The sequence below is a fragment of the Serinus canaria genome, chromosome 3 (genome assembly GCF_022539315.1).
Source record: "Serinus canaria isolate serCan28SL12 chromosome 3, serCan2020, whole genome shotgun sequence".
Taxonomy (NCBI): domain Eukaryota; kingdom Metazoa; phylum Chordata; class Aves; order Passeriformes; family Fringillidae; genus Serinus; species Serinus canaria.
Window position 1 is genome coordinate 98220380 of NC_066316.1, and position 19384 is coordinate 98239763.

The window sequence follows — 19384 nt, forward strand, 5'->3', positions numbered from 1 at the left end:
AGGCAGGAAGAACTTTTGTATACCAATTTTGGTGACCTGGTGGTAGCACAAGGACTGAGTGTTGGGGATCTCCTGTAGGTTTATCACTTCATGCAGCTGGCAATGTGTGTGACATCCCTGACTTAACCCACGGTCGCATGTGAGGTCGGGACAGAGCTGGAGGAATGAACACTATTCCAATGCTTCTTTCTTCCTTTTCTTTCTCCATCCTATCTGTCTGCACCTTGCAGAAAACGTGGCAATATGGCACTGTCCCCTCTGCTACTTGGTTTGGAAGGCCGGGAGCAGTGCAGGCATCAACCCAGTTAGGGAGTCTGTGGATTCCACCATGGCCTGGCCCTGATAAAAAGAAGAAATAATCCCTGCTTTAAAGCTGCATGTCTGCAGCTTGAGCTCAATGGAGGCTGGTGCAACTGCTGCAGGCTCTGTGTGAAATGTGCAGGAGGTATCTTGCACTTGGTGATCCAAATGTGGTGTGACTTTAATGACAATCAAGGGATCTCCTAAACTGGGGGAACCTGCATTTCTTTATTATTTTAAACCCATTAACTATACTTTTATCCAATGCTTTATACAATCCTTTTGGACATGGGTATCTTTTGTCCCTGTATCTCAATCTGACTTGAAAGAAAAGCAATTGTTTGCATCTTGGCTATAGTTGTTGGATTTCATTAGAGGATAGGACTTAAAAGTAAGCAGATCTCAAAGCTGACACACTCTGGCAAACCTGCAGCTCGGATACTGTGGAACTGACTTCCACAAACATAGCTCTGGAAGAATTGGTGTTCCTGCCTCTGCAGCTGAAAAAACCCAAAAAAATTAAAAATACCTTCTCTTTCTCTCCCCCCTTCTTCTTCACTCACCCATTGCTTTTCCTTAATCTCTTGTCTGACAGGGAGCAGAGAGGAAGATCAGGGATGAAGAGCGAAAGCAAAGCAAAAGAAAAGGAAAGTGCACTGATCCCAGCTCTCAGTTGAATGCCTGTAAGTAGAACTTATTCTATCAATATTTTAAATATTGTATTTCATTTTGGCTACAAATAGCTTGTGCGGTAGAACTCTCAAGTTAATTTTTATCCTCTATGGACCAGTGTTTGTTTTAAGCAGTTTCTTATGGAACAGTCATTGTGTTTTGCAGCACACTGGGTCATTTAGGGTTTCATTCTGTATAGTTCTTTCTGTCCAAGACAGGGTCCTGCTGTGTATTCAGCCTGGATGGGTTGTAGCAGTTGAAGTGGTGAGGTGAGGGTGGGATTTTTGGGCTAGAGACCCTCCCAATCCAGGTGGCAGTGAGAATGATCAGTTCCAAATATTTTCAGCTTGATCCTAAACTTAGCTTTTAACTTACATTAAAAACGTGTTTGCAACTCGTCAGCAAGGCCATGACAGCCTTGAGGCTGAGCCCCCAGCCTCTCAGCCCTATGCTCACTCTTGTAGAGCAAAGTGGTCCTTAGCAAGTCATTTCAAAGTTTCTGCATATGTGAAGTATGTGGAGACTTGAGCATCATAGTACCTAAAGGATGAGGAGTTTGTTCCTGCTGAGCATCTTCCTTTAGCTGCTGCAGATGACAGATCCTGTGTTTGGATGGCTGGTTACTCAGCAGCAGAGCTGCTTAGAGGAAGATGTGTCTCCCTGTTCATTGGCACAGGGCAGGCGCGTGCTCTCGCTTGCTGTGCTGTGAACAGCCCGACTGGTTCAGCCTGCACGTGCCTTCAGCTCGCCGGGCAGGATTTTCCTGACGCAGCAGGTACAGGCTGCTGGAGCAGCTTCAGAAGATAATGCTAAAGGGAGCCCATTTGCTCAAGGGAAGTTGTGGAAAGGGCTGGGTTTTTGGTTTCTTTCAAGGTATGTCACAAGAGGCAGGTTTTTAGTGCACTGTTAGCGTTTCACAAACGCAGCAGCCCCAGCGGCTCCCAGAAGATTGCTGCATTCAACCCTTTGCATCCTGGCTGGAAAGGGAAGGGAGGTTCAGTACACATTTCCCAGGATCTTATGATTTGACAGAAGCTGCTTTCCAATGTTAATTTTCCAGGCCTGGGCTTAGCCCGATGCGATCCTTATTTTCCTGGAAAGTATGACTTTGACTTTTTAGTTCTTATGTGGGAAGTTTTTGATTCCTTGAAGCCATAAGCTGCTATACTCACCTCCAGGATCACAAATGCCATGTGTACGTGAACTCTTCAACAGCTGAACCAGTTGGTGGCTTTTGGGCAAAGTTATTTTTACAGAAATTGAGAAATCTTTAAAAAAATCCATTTTGCAAGGAGAAAATAGTGTATTTTCCACTGAGGACATGAGAAATGGTTTTGTTTGAAAAACATTTATTTTGCTTGCGGTTGGTTTGACCTCAGATGGTTATTGTTCCACTTCGTAAAATAAAGTCTTCAACTGTGATAGTTTGACCTGAATGTGTCTGAAATGTGGTTTAAGGCATCTTCTGCCTCACTTTCTCCTCAGAGGGTCTTTGTGGATGAAGTCTGTCCTCTTGGTGGGTTGTGTCACATCAGATAGTACACTGTGGGAGCCAAAGGGCTCTGTGGGAGACAGGTCCTGGTGATCCTGGGGGAATGGACTAGAGGCTGGCACCCTGAGGTGACCAGGGTGAACATTGGGAGGAGCTAGAATGTGAAAGTTGGAAGTGTGGAATCAAAATGTAACTTTAAATATAGCAACTTACACAAACCAGTGTTGGTACTAGCTCTGTAGTATAGTGCGACTGTGGTGCTGTCTCTTTAAGACACTACCAATAGGGAACACACAAGCTGTCCCTTTGTCCCTCCTAGCATAGGAACACCAGCAGGCTTTTGAGGGACTGGAGAGGGAGAAGGTGGGGCAGGGACTGATTTTTGCCTTCTGTTTGCACGGCTGACTTGGTACATGGAAGACCTCAGTTCCTCTCTTGGGCTGATGCCATGTTATTGTCTATCCTCATTAATACCTAAACAAAGTAGAGCTGCTCAGTTGGAGAGGTGGAGAAAGCTTTGACTACTCTTCGAAACAAACCCTCAGGGCCCAGGCCCTCAGCTGAGAGGGTGACAACCCAAGTTCAAACTCCTTTACCACAGGAGCTTTTTGCTTTGACCTGACTGCAGAATGCCCTTGTCCAGCAGTGTATGTACCTTTTAGATGATGTAGGGCCCCATCAGGACCTTCAGTATCCTCTATCCTGATCTTTGTTTCCGCAGTTTCTGATGTCAAAGTGCCCATGCTTCCCTCACACAAACGTACTGACATCACCATCTTCAAGCCCTTCATGGACCTCGACACTCAGCCTGTCCTGTTCATCCCTGATGTTCACTTTGCAAACCTGCAGCGTGGGGCTCACGTGAGTAAAGCTCATGGCTGTGGGGATGAAGGCTCTGAGATGATTTTGCAAAAGGCCTGGGATGCTCTGTGTGTGTATGTACATATGAAATGTCAGACTGCATCAGTGCTGGAATCAAATACAGGCTGAGTCTCATGTGGGCAGGAAATGTTTCTCCAAGATACATTGGCTGAAGTTAACTGGGGGTCTTTCACCATCAAATTATTTTCCTATCAAGTCCAGTTTCTGTGAACCTGAAAGGATTTTTCTATTGCATGAACTGCAGGGTGGTTTTCTGTTGTGGCATCCCTTGGGATCCTGGTGTGCTGTTGTACAGCACAGACTCCTCCAGATGCCTGCTGCAGGGTAAAATCTACCCTGTGGAACTGGCATGTGTGTCAGCTCTGTGATCCACTGCCAGAGTGCCCTGCCTCCGTGTTCCTGGAAAGTTCCACCTCATAAGAAACAGGAAGGGAAAAAATTAGCATGCAACCAGGTTTCAAAATCTGGAACTTTGCTGTGCTGGGAGTTCTGCCATGCTCTAACATAATCTAAACCTTACTTTTTAAGAGCATTGTCTGAACTCCTAGAAAAGGATGGAGAATAAACTTGCATCCATAAGGCTGACATTCCTGCATGTTTTTCTACAAAGGCCCTAGAGCTCAGTTTTGTCAGAAGATTCTACACCAGTCCAGGAAGAAAGCTGGTTAGCTTCTTTTTGTTCCTGTCTCTCATTTGAGATCCTTTATTACTTTTTATCAAAAAAGGTAAAGAAGATGTTTACTGGCTTTTGGAGCCAAAGTGTCATTTGATTTAGCATTGAAAGGTTATAAGAGAAAATTAGTTCTAGTTCTGGATGAAATATTCACAAAAGCTCCCCTTTGTTTTTAAAGGTCCTTCCTGTTGCTTCAGAAGAACTAGAGGGTGAAAGGTAAGAGCTGCCCTTCAACCTCCTGACACCTTGTCCTCAGACAGAGGGATGAGTCCCTGTAATTGTACCACTGCTAACTTTTTGCACTGTCAATGACAGCTCCAACCTGAAGAGAGGAGCCTATATTGGTGAAGAGGACTTTATTGCTACTCCAAATAAGATGGCCAGAGTAGAAGAGCCAAAAAGAGGTATTTTCTTCTTTCAGAGACTGAATTTTTGGAGTATTTATACATCATGATGGAGAGAGGCATCTGAGATTAAAGAATTTTTCAATTCATAGTGATGGATATTTCAGACTGATTTTTCTGGCTTTGAGTAGTGACAGTTCAGGTATCCAGATATGGTTCAGCTCTGCAAATATTTTATATTGTGAGAATGTTTGGGGGTTTCTGACAACTCAGACAGTAATGGGCTCTGAACCTCTAAGGAAAGAGTCAAGATGAGGTGACCAGCTTACCAGTATCCCTAATGGACTGGGGCAGAGAATTTATCATGTAATCTGCTACAAAATACATGGGAAACCTCCTCCAGGACTTCAAGCAATGAACACCAGGACCTGGTTCTGAGTGTAAAACTGTTGCATCTTTCATGGTGTCAGGAAATGGGATGTTCTCCACTGAAAGCCAAGCTAAGAGAATATTCAGCTGCTTTTTAACTGAGTTTCAGTCTTTGCAATTTCATGGTGCTGTGATGTTGTGGAAGGAGATGAGAGGTCCATTTGGGGTGTTGGAGGTGGTGTTTCCTGATTGGTGATAGTTGTGTTTGGAAGGACCACAACAAAGCTTCAAGTATGAAACATATGAAGAAGCAAATGCTAAGTCTTGCAAGTCTGATCATAATTGGGCTGCACTTCTGCAGTCTGGATAAACTAGTAAGGAAGGATGAATTTTATAGAAGGAAATCAGACTTCTTGTTTTTCATGTTGCTGTATGCCATAAAACAAGCTCTATGAGGTTCTCTCTTCTTTGGCTGACTCTTATCTGACCTGTGCTGTAACTGAGACCAGGTGTCCTGTCTTCCTTTTTCAAATCTACAGCTTTTTAAAGCTGCCTTTAACAGGCAAATTGGGAAATGCATCAAGGTGCTGTGCTGTCCTGAGTTCACCTTGTTCCATTAGAAATGCCAGTAATTGTTCCATTTTGCAGGTGTGTCAAAGCTGTGCTTGATGAACCCTTGCAAACAATCCAGTCTGCAATACCTGGTCATTAGAAGATGGATTAAAGCTGTTAAAGTCCAAGCTTTCTTGCTCTTCTGGCTAATTCCTCAGCCTTAATGCAGTTTTTAATGAGGCTGATGTTACATGCAATGAGTCTGTGCTAGCTTGAGAACGCTAGGGATGCTCACCTAATTGGGGTTCCTGCTCTTTCATTCCCCTCCTAGAGGAGACCAAGCCTGCACTGTATGTCAGCTCTGGTGGTAAGAGTATTACTGAAACACAGCAAGGGGCAGGAAGAAAGATGAGACAGTGTAGGAAGAGCACAGAACTGTACAAATAAATTATTTAAAAATTAGGAGCTGGCCAGGATGGCTTCACCTGCTGTGATAGCATCTGTCAAATCATTTGATTGTGGAAAGTCTTATGGCAAATGACTAAGATATGGAGGAGCCCAAGAGTCTCAAAGATTTGTGCTTTGTGTTCCTCCTTTATTTGTTTCAAATATGACCTTTTTTCTAATAATAGAGAGAATAAAGAAAATACAGAGGTATTTTGACAACAAAGATGCTTGAGCATACAGTGGCTTTATGTGCCAGAAGTAAGTTTTGAGCTAACCTAGCAGCATGTGTTTGTGCTACAGTCTTAAATGTATATTGAATGTATGCATGTCTATTGCTTCATAAGGTCCTCAGTGGATGTCCCCCTATGCTTAGCCACTGTGGGATACAGATTTTTCCTGAGGAGCTTTTGCACAGTTAATTCCTCTTCAAATTGCTTTCCAGTGCTGCTGTATGTCCGAAAAGAGTCAGAGGAAGTCTTTGATGCACTGATGTTGAAGACACCATCTCTGAAAGGCCTCATGGAAGCTGTAAGTAATGAGGTTATTTTGCAGTCCTTGAGTAGTTGCCCTGGCTACCTAGTCCTTACACACTGGCCAGTCACAGGAGTCAGACTTGCAGTCACAGCTTGTGTCCACACATTTCTGCCCTTCTGGATAAGAAGAATAAGGGAGATTTCCCTTCAATAATATGGAAATTAATGCAACTAATTCTTTAATTTATTGTTAAGGGAATTCAGGAAGCTTGTCTTTTAAGCACCTTGCCCCACATCTGTGGGGTCTGAGTGTAAGAAGCCTTCCTGAAGATCCAGGTCTGTCAAACGTGATGATTGGATGTTCCTCTTGCCTGAAAGGATATTTTTGCTAGGAGATGGAGTGATTTTCAGAATGTATCCAGTGGCTTGGATTTGTTTCAGCCTTTCAAAACCATGTTTGGGGCCCTCCACTGCCCCAAATGCAGAGCTGCAATTCCCAGCTTCTGTGTGTTGCTGAACACATTTATATATCTGTGCACACATGTGTGAAATTGCTCTCTGCTGCTTGACTTCCAAAATAGTCTTCCACTATCCCTGCTGCTGCAGAGCAAGGGAAGTACAGAGCTTAAATCCAAGGAATGGTGTAATATTTGGCATGAGCTCAGAACTGGCACTTGTCTGTCTCTTTCTGTTACTAATGCCTCTGCTCAGGGAACGAGGGCTTTGGGGATGTACAGGCAGGTCTAGCCATTAACTCTTGGTTGTAGAGATAGCTCTGTAACCAGAATCTTTATCTCTTCTGGGCTGTGAGGCTTTGCCAGCTGAAGGGTGGGGGCTCATGGAGAGAGGGATTGAAGGCTGTGAAGTCCTCCCTTACCCTACAGTCCTGAAGTGAAGCTGCACCTCTGTTGTTTCATTCAGATTTCTTAAAGCAAGGAACCAAGTGCTCACAGCTGTAGCTTGGGAGAAACTCCCTGTACATTTGCATGTCAAAGCAGTGTCTTGGTTTGGTACTTACTGGTGGTGTGATAGAGCAGTTTGCCAGAGTAACCAGGCTTAGGTTACTGACCTCACGACTTTCTGGAGGTTGTGCAGTGAAATGCCATGGTCAGTGGCTGTGGCTCTACACTGATGTCACCCTGCTGGGGAAGGAGAATGTTTCTGATCACCTCATGCCCTTAGCAGCAGAGGTCCTCTCTCTGGCTATTTTCTTTTTTCAGCCACTGTCATGACTAGTTTTTACTTGATCCCTCTGACACTAAATTTTAAAATGGTTTTCAGTATGCTAAGAGAACACAGAGCCAAGAGAGAATGAGAGGGTGTGGAGTGGGCTTTAAGTGGATGGGCTTTTGAGAGTAGGGGCAGGAGGTTGCTGTATGAGAAGTAAGTATCCAGATTCAAACATGATTAAATTTTTTGTACTGAAGTTAGCTAAATGCACAGAAGGGGCTTCTGATCTGCAGATTTACACTATAGTTTAGGATTTAGTGTTTCCTTTATAGGGCAGGCAGTTGTCCTCGTTTGCAGTTTTTTTGTTGTGGTTGTTCCTTTCTGTAAAATAGGAAGCAAAAGACAATGATAGCAGTCTCCATGCTTCACCAATCATTGCTTTCTTTTGTTCTAGATATCTGACAAGTATGATGTTCCTTTTGATAAAATAGGAAAAATCTTCAAAAAATGTAAAAAAGGGTGAGTATGTACTTGTGCAGTACCTGCCTAAGAATATGAACACCTTTTTCAAACCTGCAGGCAGATCTGCTGTATAATTCCTCCATGCACTGCAGATATGTGAATGCCATTTGCTGTTATGTGTGTGCACACAAGTACACACACATTTCAACATCATCCACAGAGCTGAAGACTATAGGAAGGCCCTATAGAAATATGTAGTCTGGCTTCCTGGGTAAATACAAGTCACTGAACCTCTCTGAGCTACTTGTTATTTGAGCCAGAGTTGATCATGTCAGAAGAAGAAGAGTTCAGTTTGTTAAAAGACTCACAAGGATGAAGAACCTCCTTCAACCCATGTTAAATTGTTCCAGTGCTGACTGGGCTTACTATATCTGCATTTGGCTACAGTTACTGAACCCTGGTTGTATTTTTGTGGGCTAAATTGAGGAGAACTTAGTTGTGAAGTGTCTGTTTCTCCTGGAGGCCATACTTAATATTTTCATTTTGTAGCATAAGTAATTGAGTTTCTGAACATTGTCTGCTTTTGTTTTATCTTTTAATTTCTCAGTAATTTCCTTGGGTTGTCTATAAGTGGTTGTCAGTTTGGTGTCTCAGCCCCTTCTCCTTCTAGCCAGAAAATTACACCCTTCCAGGGTTGTGCTTTCATAGCAGAATTACCCCACCAGAACAACTGCAAAAAGCTTAAAATCTGTGATTTCTAAACCACTGCTAAGCACAGCTTTGTGTGTGTGTGCACACAAACACACAGGTATTGACCTTTCTGGCAAATGAAAGAAGTGGCCAAGCATAGGTGGTTTCCTCCCTGCAAGCTCTAGGGTTGCTTGTCAGTTATAAACTATCAGAACAAAACCCTGTAGGGTTTTGTTCTGATAGTTTATAACTGACAAGCAAACCCATTCAGAGCCCCAGGTGCCTGCAGCTTCAGAAGGATTCTGCTGGTTCCAAGATCTCTCTCCCTTCCTGGTCCAGGAGCCGGATTTAATCCTTCCATTCAGATCCTGAGAAGTGTGGCAGCCAGCCTTGATGGCAGGGCTGGGTCAGAACAGCCAGATCTGCTATGGGAAGCAGTGAGTCAGAAAGAGATGAGCAGGATCTTGTGTTTCCCTTGGTTAGTCCAGGTTTTTTAGGTTTGAGACTGCCTTTGGCATTTAGAACCGTAAAATACCCGATCTGTTTTGTTTTTCCAGAATTCTGGTTAACATGGATGATAACATTGTGAAACACTATTCTAATGAAGATACCTTCCAGCTGCAGATTGAAGAGGTTGGAGGATCTTACAAGCTGACTTTGACTGAGATCTAAGATCACAGATCACTGTGGATTTTAAACAAAGGACTCAAGTGAACATTTTCCCATAATTCAGTATGTTGGGCAAAACACTAATCACCTCCAGAAGAAAGCCAGTTGTTTGACTTGTTCTGGGGAGCAGAGCAGTGGTTTTGCTTAATACATTTGTGTTTGTGTTCTTGCTCATGGTCTTGTTTGCACCTGAAATGGGCAAGCAAAGATTGGCTTTTAAGTGGAGAGCATGTATATATTTTTACTAGTGTATAAACCACTAGTAGCTATGGGAGGGGAAATCTCCTGTAAGGTGGCCTTTTAGACTGGTGATGTCTTATTTATCTTTTTAGTAACCATGTTTGAGCCTGTTATCAGCTAATACCATTTTACTGGACTGTTTTCTGCTAGGGAGAGCTGCAAAACTACTGATTGATATTAGTAGGAGTTGCATGCAGGTTTGAGAAAAGTCTATAATGTTTACTTGTGACCAGGGCAGACTGTTGAATCACTTGTGTCATTTGGGGGGAATGTAAAACTGCCTTGCCTATGAAGAACTCGCCTTAGTAACTGTGTGAACTCTCATCAGATGAAGCTATATTGTATATAAGTGCAATATATTTTTGAAGGTTTGTAAATGTGTACATATAAGCAATATATAATATATATAAAATATGGTGTTCTGTATATACCGTGAATATATGCAATGAAGCCCATCTAAAAGGATGCCATATACAGAGAAATCATATTTAACATAGATATTTAACAATGGACAAACCCTTATCATGCACCAAAGGTGAGCACACATTTGTACATTCATAAAGGCACAAGAGACCTGCTTGTTAAACATGGATCTTCCAATGTAGAAGGAAGAAGATACCAGCTCTCTCCTAAATCCTCATGCACAGGCAGGTGATGGAAGTCCTAGTTTCTGTCATGAACTGCCACTAAGTCCTGAAACAGCTGGGTACTGCTGTCCTGGGAGGTGATTTGGGCCAAGTCTGAGAGCTGGTTCACAGAGGGAGCTGGACAGATGCAGTTCTCTTGTTTCGTGTTTGGGGGTCAGGCAGAAGTTCTCCTGGAGGGAGGATTTTTTCTGTTGCAGTGTACTTAAGGCTCAGCTGGATGCTGCCTGCACCAGCAGCTCAGGCTGGATGAACCCATGGGCTAGAGGAGCCAGCTTGCAAGGCCTAGGATGTCAACAACTGGAAATGCACAGGCAAGGCTTTTGAGAGAGGAAGGTACCAAAATGGCTCAGCAGGCCAAGTGTTAGCAGGGAGTAGGGCCTCCAAGTAGGTTATGCATTCTTGGTGTCTGTGCATACCATGGATGTGCTGCTGAGCTGGAGAGACCCAATGGGCACAGCAGGCACCCTGACCCCCAGCTGGGAGTGCTAGACATCTGCAAAGAGTACTGCCCTGTGCTATCTGCTCATCGTGTGTGTGTGTGCTTATGAAGGAAAGACACTCTTTGGTTAATAGCAAGTGAAAGAGGAGCACTTAAAGGGCAGCACTAAGGCAAAAACTTTGGTTACACAGTGAGCAGATGAACGTGAGTGCCAGGTCCGGTGTCAGAGCTTTAGTTAGGGATCTGGGTATTGAAAGAGGTTGGTAACATTTTCAGACAGTACAAAGCTGCACATACCTCACCTAGGACATGAAGGTCAACCTGGAAAGACTGAAGAAATAGTCTGGAAAAGTAGCATATGATTTTACTTAATAATTAATGATTCTACTTAATGGTTAACAAATTGTAACCTACTATTGTTTAGTTCTGTCATGGTGCTGTTTGGAAGAGGAAGGCAAATGCCATGTGGAGTTGATCAACAGGAGCATGACCTGCAAGAAATAGGAGACCTCCCCCTTTGGCTCTGCTTGGCACCATCGAGGCCTCCACTGGAGCATGGACCACGTGGTCCTTTGGCCAAAGCTCATGGCTTCTGAGGAGGAAGGCCTGCATGGTCTGGCTGGTGAGGGGTCATGTTCAGATGGGGTGATTGATGGGAGCAGCCTCCCAACCCATGGACATGTCCTCCCTATCCATGGCAAGCACAGGGAGTAGTGAGTGTAAATCACAGAATTTCAGGCTGGGTGTTGAGGCTGTTTTCTCTAGAGAGAGGAGCAGGTTGCCCATAGAGGCAGTGGTTTGGCATCAAAGGTCTTCAGAGCCAGGCTGAGCAAAGGTATCCTTGGACTGTCACAGGTGTAATTGATTCTCCCTTGGTGGTGTGTCTAGGTAACGACTTGAAGTCCCTCCTCCCATTCTTTTTTAATGATTTATATAAAATACAGTATTTTGGAATTTGTATTTCGATCAGTCCTCAGCTGGTTCATTCCATTCCCCCCTTTATTCCCCCCTCCTTCCTTCTCCTCTTTTGTTGATGGGCCCCAACAGGGGGTTGGTGATGCTCTGGGCACTGCATGCTCCCCTCAAGCAAGCTCAGAGAGATGCATCTGTGACTGTGGGCTCGAGGCCGAAGGGGAGAGGCTGATGTGCAGCACGATGCTGAAGAGACTTGGCCAACAGCTGCCACCCTGTACAGGAATGCATCTCTGGCACATCAGCCACAGAACCCGAGCCCAGCCAGCACCAGCCTCCTGCTCAGGCAGTCACGAGAATCCTTCTACTATGGCAAGGGAATTTTTTTAAAAAAAACTGATATATAGAATACATATATATATATTTACACATTTTTATTGAAAGTGGAAGTTTTATTATGGAAACTTGGTCTAGGGTCAGGGAAGTAGATTTAGAATCTCTATAGAGGTAAGATTGACATGAATGTTATTTCTTTTTACTGCTTAATGAAGTATGTGAACTAAATCTGACGATTGTTTTCCACTATAAGATATTCTGGGACACGGGTCTTATAACAGTAGCAGCAATGTCATGTATGTTTTATGAAACTGATTTTTTTTTTTTTGTTTTGCCTGCTGTTTTTTAATTGAAAATGTATTTTAAACCAAGCTATTAAATTTTATATGTTCATTTCTAATGATGAGTCTTTTTCCTCTGACATGGAATCTATAAATCCCTGGTGATTGTTTCCTAGTTTCTCCTTGCAAAAGAAAATCCCACTGCCAGCCTTGCTGTTATTCCCACATAAGAAATGGCCAGCTCCATTCTCATTCCCTGCTTTATTCCAGCTGACCTCCTTCAGTTCAGTGCGTGGGGAAACTGCAGCATTTGCTTCCATAGGACCTTTTCCTTTGGCAGGAGAGCAGAACATCCATGGGTAAGTCCAGGGATGTAGGGGGCCCACCAGTGAAGCTGTGGGCATTGACTCACCCAGGCTGAAAACAAAATTCATGCTAACATCTCCAGGATAATCCCAGCACCATGATATCTGGAGGGGTGTTCACCTCCTCTTTTTCACTCTCAGAAAATGTCTCAACAAGCTTTTGCTGTAGCTGGGTCCCAGCCCCTGCAGCAGTTGCTGTCCTGGAGCAGCTCCTGTGCTGGCATCTTCCTAATCACCGGGCTAGTGTCAACATGCTGGGGCTGGGTGGGGAGCAGCATGGGTGGTAGAAGATTTCTGGGCTAGGAAAAGGCCAGGAAAACTTCTACTTATTTCCTTATTTATTTGTAGTTCTTGTGCAGGCTCTGCTCACAGGGTTTGCTCTAGATGCAGGAAGATGCTGCAGTGTGTCATGACTGGGGGATGCATCAGTCCTGGGTGGTGCCCTGTGTCATCTCCACCTGAGTCTGTGCTTGCTGGAAGATTGGGCATGGTTCTGCCCCCATAACACACAGTTGGTGTGTGGCCATCTCACAGCAAACCTCAGCATGATATGGAATCTGCTGCTGGCTGGGAAACAACTGCTCCCCCTCTTCCCTGGCCGTGTGGTACCACCATTTTCCTCAGCCTTCACGTGGTGTGTGTGTGTGGATGTCTGTGCCAGCACTCCCTCCTCCTGGCACCCCTCAGCTCTTTTCTATTCAAGTGAGTTCAGAGGTTCACCTTCACTTCCTCTAAAGATGCAGCTCTGAGCTCCCAAGGTAGGGAGCCTTTCATGTAACTCAGTGCTTCTTCCTGGGGCATGACTTGGGGCTCTAATAGTGAAAACATTTAGTTAAGCTTTTAAGAGCTGACCTCTTTTTGTGTGGGAAAGCTGAATTCTGCATCAGTCTTCAACTTCTTGATGGAACTTTGTCAAACAAGGGTTTGCAAGACCACGGAGCTTTGATGCTCCTCAATTTGGTTTGTATTTTAGATCACTGGAGCCATTATTGCAATTAAATTATTAAATATTAGACAATATTTAGGTGACACCTCAACTAGATGAATTGATCTAATATATGAGTCCTCAGAAATTGTTTAGCTGCTTGTCCTTGGACTATCCTGCCATACCACTGGAAACATTTGCATAGCTCACAATGTTGCAGAAGGAATATTTGGCTTTTTCCCCCCCTTGGCTAGTGTCAGTAGCTGTTGTGGTTGGGGTGGCTGTGGGGTTTTTGGCACATCCTGCAGGTTCCTATTCCTGCAGGGCAGTGCTGCCCTTCCCCATCCATCTGTGTGCCTGTGCATGCAGCTCTGGGTGGCTGGTATGCCCTCTGGCTCAAGCAGGATTTATTTTGTCACGCCTCCAGCATGGCCACTCTGCAGGCTGCAGATGCATGTGCCAATAGCAGCTGGTGACCAGTGTCAACAGCACCAAATTGGTGTGTTCCTGCTGCAGAACTGGTCACCTCAGGTGGCATCCCGGGCCTAGAGCAGGCCTGCAGGTCACTCACCACCACTGCAGTTTGGGAAGCATGCAGCAGGCAAAGCCTGGCAGCAGCTCTGATGAGTGGGAATGCAGTGTTTGGGTGTCTTGGGGATTTGATAGCTGGAGGAGAGACAGCCCTGGGCTCAGGGATTATAGCAGAGAGGGATGGTGGAGCATGCTGTGGGGGTGGCTGCTGCCACCAGGCTGAAAAAGACAGTGGGGATTGGAGTGAAATTTGGAGAGGGTGAAGTGACATGGGAAAAAGCGAATGGAGTCCTGTGGTTGCTGAGCACCAGGGAAATTCCTTAGTGTCCAGCAGGAGAGGAGAGCTGAATGGAGCCCCAGCCAGGCAGTGCTGGCCCTGCCAACCTGTTGAATCTGCTCTTCCAACTACTGAGCTGCTGGTTTGGGTTGAGCAGGGCACTGTCCTGCTGCCACTGCCCAGGAGTTTGGATTGAGCCAACCTGCCTGCTCCAGCCATCAGAACATGGCCAGACAGAGGGACAGGCCTGGAGCAGCTACTGCCTGCAGGGACCACAGGGAGCAGTGATGAGCCCTGCTCAGGGGCTGGCAGGTGTCTGGGATAAGGGCACGGGAGTGCAGGGATTGGCACTGACTCTGCCAGGCAGCAGTGCCAGTGGCACAGGGAGGGGTTGTTTCCAGTGCTTTGGTTTAATGATGCTTCTAATCTTGTCATGATAAGGCTTGCTTGATTTTTTCCTAAATAATTATGTGAGCTGTTAATAAGCAAATAAAGGAAAAGTGATCACAAAGGGATCAGCTTTGCAGGTTGTGTTCCCACAGCTTCTTCTCACTTGAAATGCTTTGAGCCTGTCAGCTGGTGCTGACCAAGAGCTTTTGGGGAGCAGCAGTGCTGGGTCCCCCATCTTGTGGATATCCTAAAGGGCCCTAAACCAGCCCCTGCCCTCCCACTTGCCTCTCCTTTGCGTAGCCCAGGCTGCAGGCAGAGAGGCTGGTCAAGACTTGCTGTCTACAAATTCTCAGGTCAGGGTAATGCCTGAGACAAAAGGAGACAGTTACAAAATCAGCAATGGCAAGCTAAAAAAAATCCATAGCTGCCTGAATCACCCCCTGCTGTGCTACATGGCAATGCCCAAATGAGCTGGCACCTACCTCATGGCAGTCCTGTCCAGAGCTTTGCCTGTGAGTGACCCCCAGCCCACCCTTGGGGGCCAGCTGAGCTCTGCCTGTGGGGCTGCAATGCCTTGGGCTGCCCAGCCTCAGCAGGGGTGAGGGTTTTGGTGAGAGAAGGGCCCAAATCCACCTGGTCTCTGTAGAGGCACAGCTTGTCCCTGCTCCTCTGTACATGCTGCAAGACAAGAGACCACCACACTGCCCCATTAATGGCCAGCAGCACCCCCAAGACCCCATTCAGACTTCCACTGTTTTTTTCAAAGGAAAATTTTTGAGCCATCCTCCAGGACTGAAAAGAAAATTTGAAAGATACTTCAAGAGAAAGAAAAAAGAACATGATGATTTTAGCCCTAAATCACTCTCCTCCTTCATGCTTTTTTTCTTTTCTTCAGGTCCATCTTTCAGCTTCTAAGTGCTGGGGGTTAACGATGCTCTTCAACACCATCAAATTATCAAATTGTGCAATATTTAATTTCTTGGAGGAATTTCCCCCCATCACCCTGCTTGGAAAACCCCCTCTCTCTGCTCCTCAAGGTTTTTTTCACGCTGAATTACATCTACCCATTACCCTGCTGTTATTTTGCTCTAAAGGTACATCTTGAGGCTTTTATGAGCCATATTTGAGCTCCCTGACGACAGCACTTGGGCAGATGTAATCCAGCGTGACAGAGCGTGTGAATGCCATAAAGTGCAGGGATAGCAGGGGGAAATGTGGCCAGCAGGGACTTGGCTGGCTGCAGCAGCACTGGGATTTCATGCCCTGATGAAGGGAGGAGGAGGACTTGACCTGAACTGGGGCAAAAAAAAAGCTGCCATCTGGGCAAATCTGTGTTTGGCACTAAATGAAAGCCCAAACCATCAGTCTAAGGTATTCAGGCAGGGAATTCACAGCTCAGCCTAGTTGGGTCAGTTGCTCAGGAGAAAAGGAGGACTGGTGCTTGTGGAGCAAAAGGAGCTGCAGCCAGGGCTCAGCTTGACTGTAAGGTGGAAGTTTACTGGGAGTGTAGGGAAGGTTTTGGGGTGAAAGCAATGTTTCTCCCCAGTCCAGGGCCTTTCCCATCCAGCAGAACTGTGAACTGTGAAGGTTCAGCCTCAGACTGCTCTTCACAGGTCACTGTGCATGGTTGGGGTTGAAAGGGATGTCTGGGGGCACCTGATCCTACTCCTGCACACAAGCAGAGCCACCCCAGTCAGCTGCCCAGCACCCTGTCCAGAGGGCTTTTCAATATCCCTAGGGACAGAGACTCCACAGCCTTTCTGGGCAACCCATTCCTGGGTTACCCTCACAGTGAAATATTTCCTGATGTTCTGAAACTCCTCCTGTGTATGGGATTGTGCCTTTTGTCTTGTGAAGGCACGTGTTGGCTTTCCTGGAGGAAATAATAGCAAGAGATCAGAGATGAAGTGGTGATTTGAGACTGCTTCAGGTGAGCTGCAGCTATGGGGAAGAGAAGTGCAGCAGCCCAGAGTGGGGTGTGCAGCGGGGGGCATCCCTGGACAACAACTATCCCTCAGAAAAGCACTGCAAGAAGTGGTGCCTGCTCAATTCTCTGCTCTGCTGGCACTGTGGAAGGATGCCCAAGGGGAAAGAAACTGAGTGCAAACAGTTTTGCCTGCACTCAGGAAGGGAAAATAGCACAGCTACGCATCAGAAGAGCTGTAGCACAGAATTGGAACCTGAGTTTATTTCACATTAGTCATCTTGTTGCACCTCCTGACATCCTGAAGCAGTGCAGGAGTGAAGGGGAAGTGCACATCCAAGGCTGATGTAAGGATTTACCCACGCTGGGAAAAAAATTGGGAGTCCTTGTCCTTTTTAAGTAAATAGTGTAAAACTAAGTGGTAAAGTGCTTTTGAAGGGAGGTGTTAGGGTCCCCACTGCGCAAGGGGAGTTGCAGAGAGTAAGTCCAGGCAAGCACTAGTTATGAGAAAAACATCAAGCTGGCTGGATACTTGATCCAAACAACAGGCAGGGTCTGCTCTGCAGCTGAGAGAGTGAACAGAGCTGACTGAGTCATGTATGACTAGCAGTGCTGCCAAGGAAGTATCACAACAACAGCAATTGCAGTTTTCCAGTTCCTCAGCTGGGGCAGGGATGGGATGTGGCCATTTCTGGGGTGAGATACCTCCCTTCAGACATTAGAACAGGGATTTAAACTATTAAACAACTCAATTGCCACTGACATTTCCCCCCAAAACAGCTTGGAAGGTGGCTTTTAAAGTTATTTAGCTATTAATGGAAAATGTATTTTTCAGCAGTAAAATCCTATACTTAACTGTGTCCCTCAATACATAGTTACTTCAACATTTTATGTAGGAGGTTGCTCAGGGTATAAAATCATCGATGGCATAGTTTGAGTGCAAGCCCTAGGGGGGAAATTACCCTTGCAAGCAATCTCCCCAGCTCATGCCCGCCTTTACTTTGGCTGTCATTTACCAGGGATGTGTCCTTGTCCCTGGATTTGGTGTCTGTCCGGCTAGCTGCAGCTTTTCCCTGGCCCCCAGCATTTGGCATTGTGATGCCCAATGAGACAGAGTGGCATTGGAGAGGGAAACAGAAACCCTGTCACTCATGAGGGAGCAGGGGCTGGCTCAGCTGGAGTTGTGTCTGTAAGAGCACAGCTGTTCTGCCCACTGGGAGTGTCTGGGGTGGCAAAGGAAGGTGTCAGTGAGCAGGATGCAGACCTGCAACCAGGAGCTGAGATGGGAGTGGGCACAGCACAGCCCAAGGAAGCTGGAAGAAGGTGATGGTGTAGCCAGAGTGGTTGGTGAGGAGTTTATTTATAAACCTGCTGATGGGTTAGCAACCACATCCCCACCACCACCCAGAGCCCTCCCTGGGCTCGGCATCATTCTGTACTTGGTGCTGCACAACACTTGGGTGGGTGCCTGTGGACAATGCCCCAGGGGAGATGCCAGTGTTGGCACTGGGGAGCCATTGCCAATGCCAGGCCACTGCTGCCCCTGTGGTACCAATCCCCCCCTAGGAACCATGTCCAGTGGTCCAGAAGGCAGTCTCTGGTCACACAGGATGTCTTCCAGCACCTGAGTGCTGCTTGAAAACACTGCAGGGCTGTTAGGACAACTCAGGATGAAACACGTGTTTGCATACAGGCTTGATACCTGCCCCAGCAAGTCCTGAGATGACCAAAAGAGGGGAAGAGCCACCAGCACTGCTAATGCTTTAATATACTGTGTGTCAGAAAATATGTGTAGGCTTAGCTAACAGTAATGCTGAGGTCAAGGGAACAGTGAAAACAATGAAGACATCCTCTTAAGCAATAAGAACAATTAAATAAATAAATAGCATGAAATTTTAAGTTTTGCTGGTTTTTGAATCTATCTCCTGGTGCCACTAAAATAGGATCAGGGCACAAATAGCAGCAGCAGTAGAAAACCCAGATGGTGCACTCAAGCAAGCAGATGGTGCACTAGTATGTCACACTTATCACTGTCACTTTTTTATTTCTATTACAGCACACCTGCGGACAGTCCACACCTGTAATCAACATTTGTGGATTGGATTCTTTTAGTTCAGTAAACACTATGTTTCACATACTCATAACAAATCTGTTTGAGAGGTGATTTCTGCCTGTGGTACTGCCAGGGCTCCCAAAGTCTTTGATGCAGTTAATTTTTTTTTTTTTTTTTTTTTTTTTTTTTTGGTGTAGGAACATATTTTTGGGAGTGAAGGAAAAAAATGGCAGTTTGTGTTTACTCTATCAGCACACTGGATCTAAAATAGAGCAGGAAACAGTTTTTGTGACTCTTCTCTTAAAGTCCTTCCTTTTGTTGTAAACCGGCTGTTTCCTTACACTGTGCTGGCTGCGTCCCCACTCCTTGGATGCTTACCCATGCACCAGAAGCTCAATCTGCTTCTGAAAGCAAATATAAAAGATGCAGGCGAGGAAGAATTTGACTTTTGACTCAAACCAGTTGGGGCCAGCACGTCAGGGCCGTGGTTTTGTCCTGGCTTTGGGCGAAGGCTGCTGTCCCAGGCTGTCCCTGCTGGCAGACACGTAGGCGGCCGGACAGCGGGGTTTGCTGCGCTATCCGATCCCCGGCACAAACGAGATGTCCCCTCGGGCAGCTGGCCCACACGCAGAGTGACAGAGCGAGGGGACAGCACGTCTGCACTGCCCTTGGCTCTGAGTCGCTTCCCCGCGCTGCCCTTGGTTCCGCCGGGAGCGTGTCCCTGTCCCTGTCCCCGTCCCTGTCCCAGCAGCCCGAGCCCGGCGGGACCCGCTCGCTCCACGGTAAAGGGGCAGCTCCCCGAAACAGTCCTCACACACACTCGCTGTCAGCCGGGCCGGTCTCTGCAAAAGCCCGTGGATTTATCACCA

General features: G+C 46.1%; 1 protein-coding gene across 2 annotated transcripts in view; it reads left to right on the top strand.

Moving 5' to 3' along the window:
• The window catches only part of GRHL1 (grainyhead like transcription factor 1), a 41286-nt gene extending 29117 nt beyond the window's left edge, over positions 1 to 12169 (top strand). For both annotated transcript variants that reach the window (XM_030235848.2, XM_030235847.2), the window contains exons 10-16: positions 896 to 983; positions 3186 to 3325; positions 4198 to 4235; positions 4335 to 4423; positions 6174 to 6259; positions 7829 to 7893; positions 9084 to 12169. In XM_030235848.2, the coding sequence (XP_030091708.1) occupies positions 896 to 983; positions 3186 to 3325; positions 4198 to 4235; positions 4335 to 4423; positions 6174 to 6259; positions 7829 to 7893; positions 9084 to 9198 (621 nt within the window). In that variant the 3' untranslated portion in view covers positions 9199 to 12169. The remainder of the gene's footprint in view (positions 1 to 895; positions 984 to 3185; positions 3326 to 4197; positions 4236 to 4334; positions 4424 to 6173; positions 6260 to 7828; positions 7894 to 9083) is intronic.
• The last annotated feature ends 7215 nt before the right edge of the window (positions 12170 to 19384 follow it).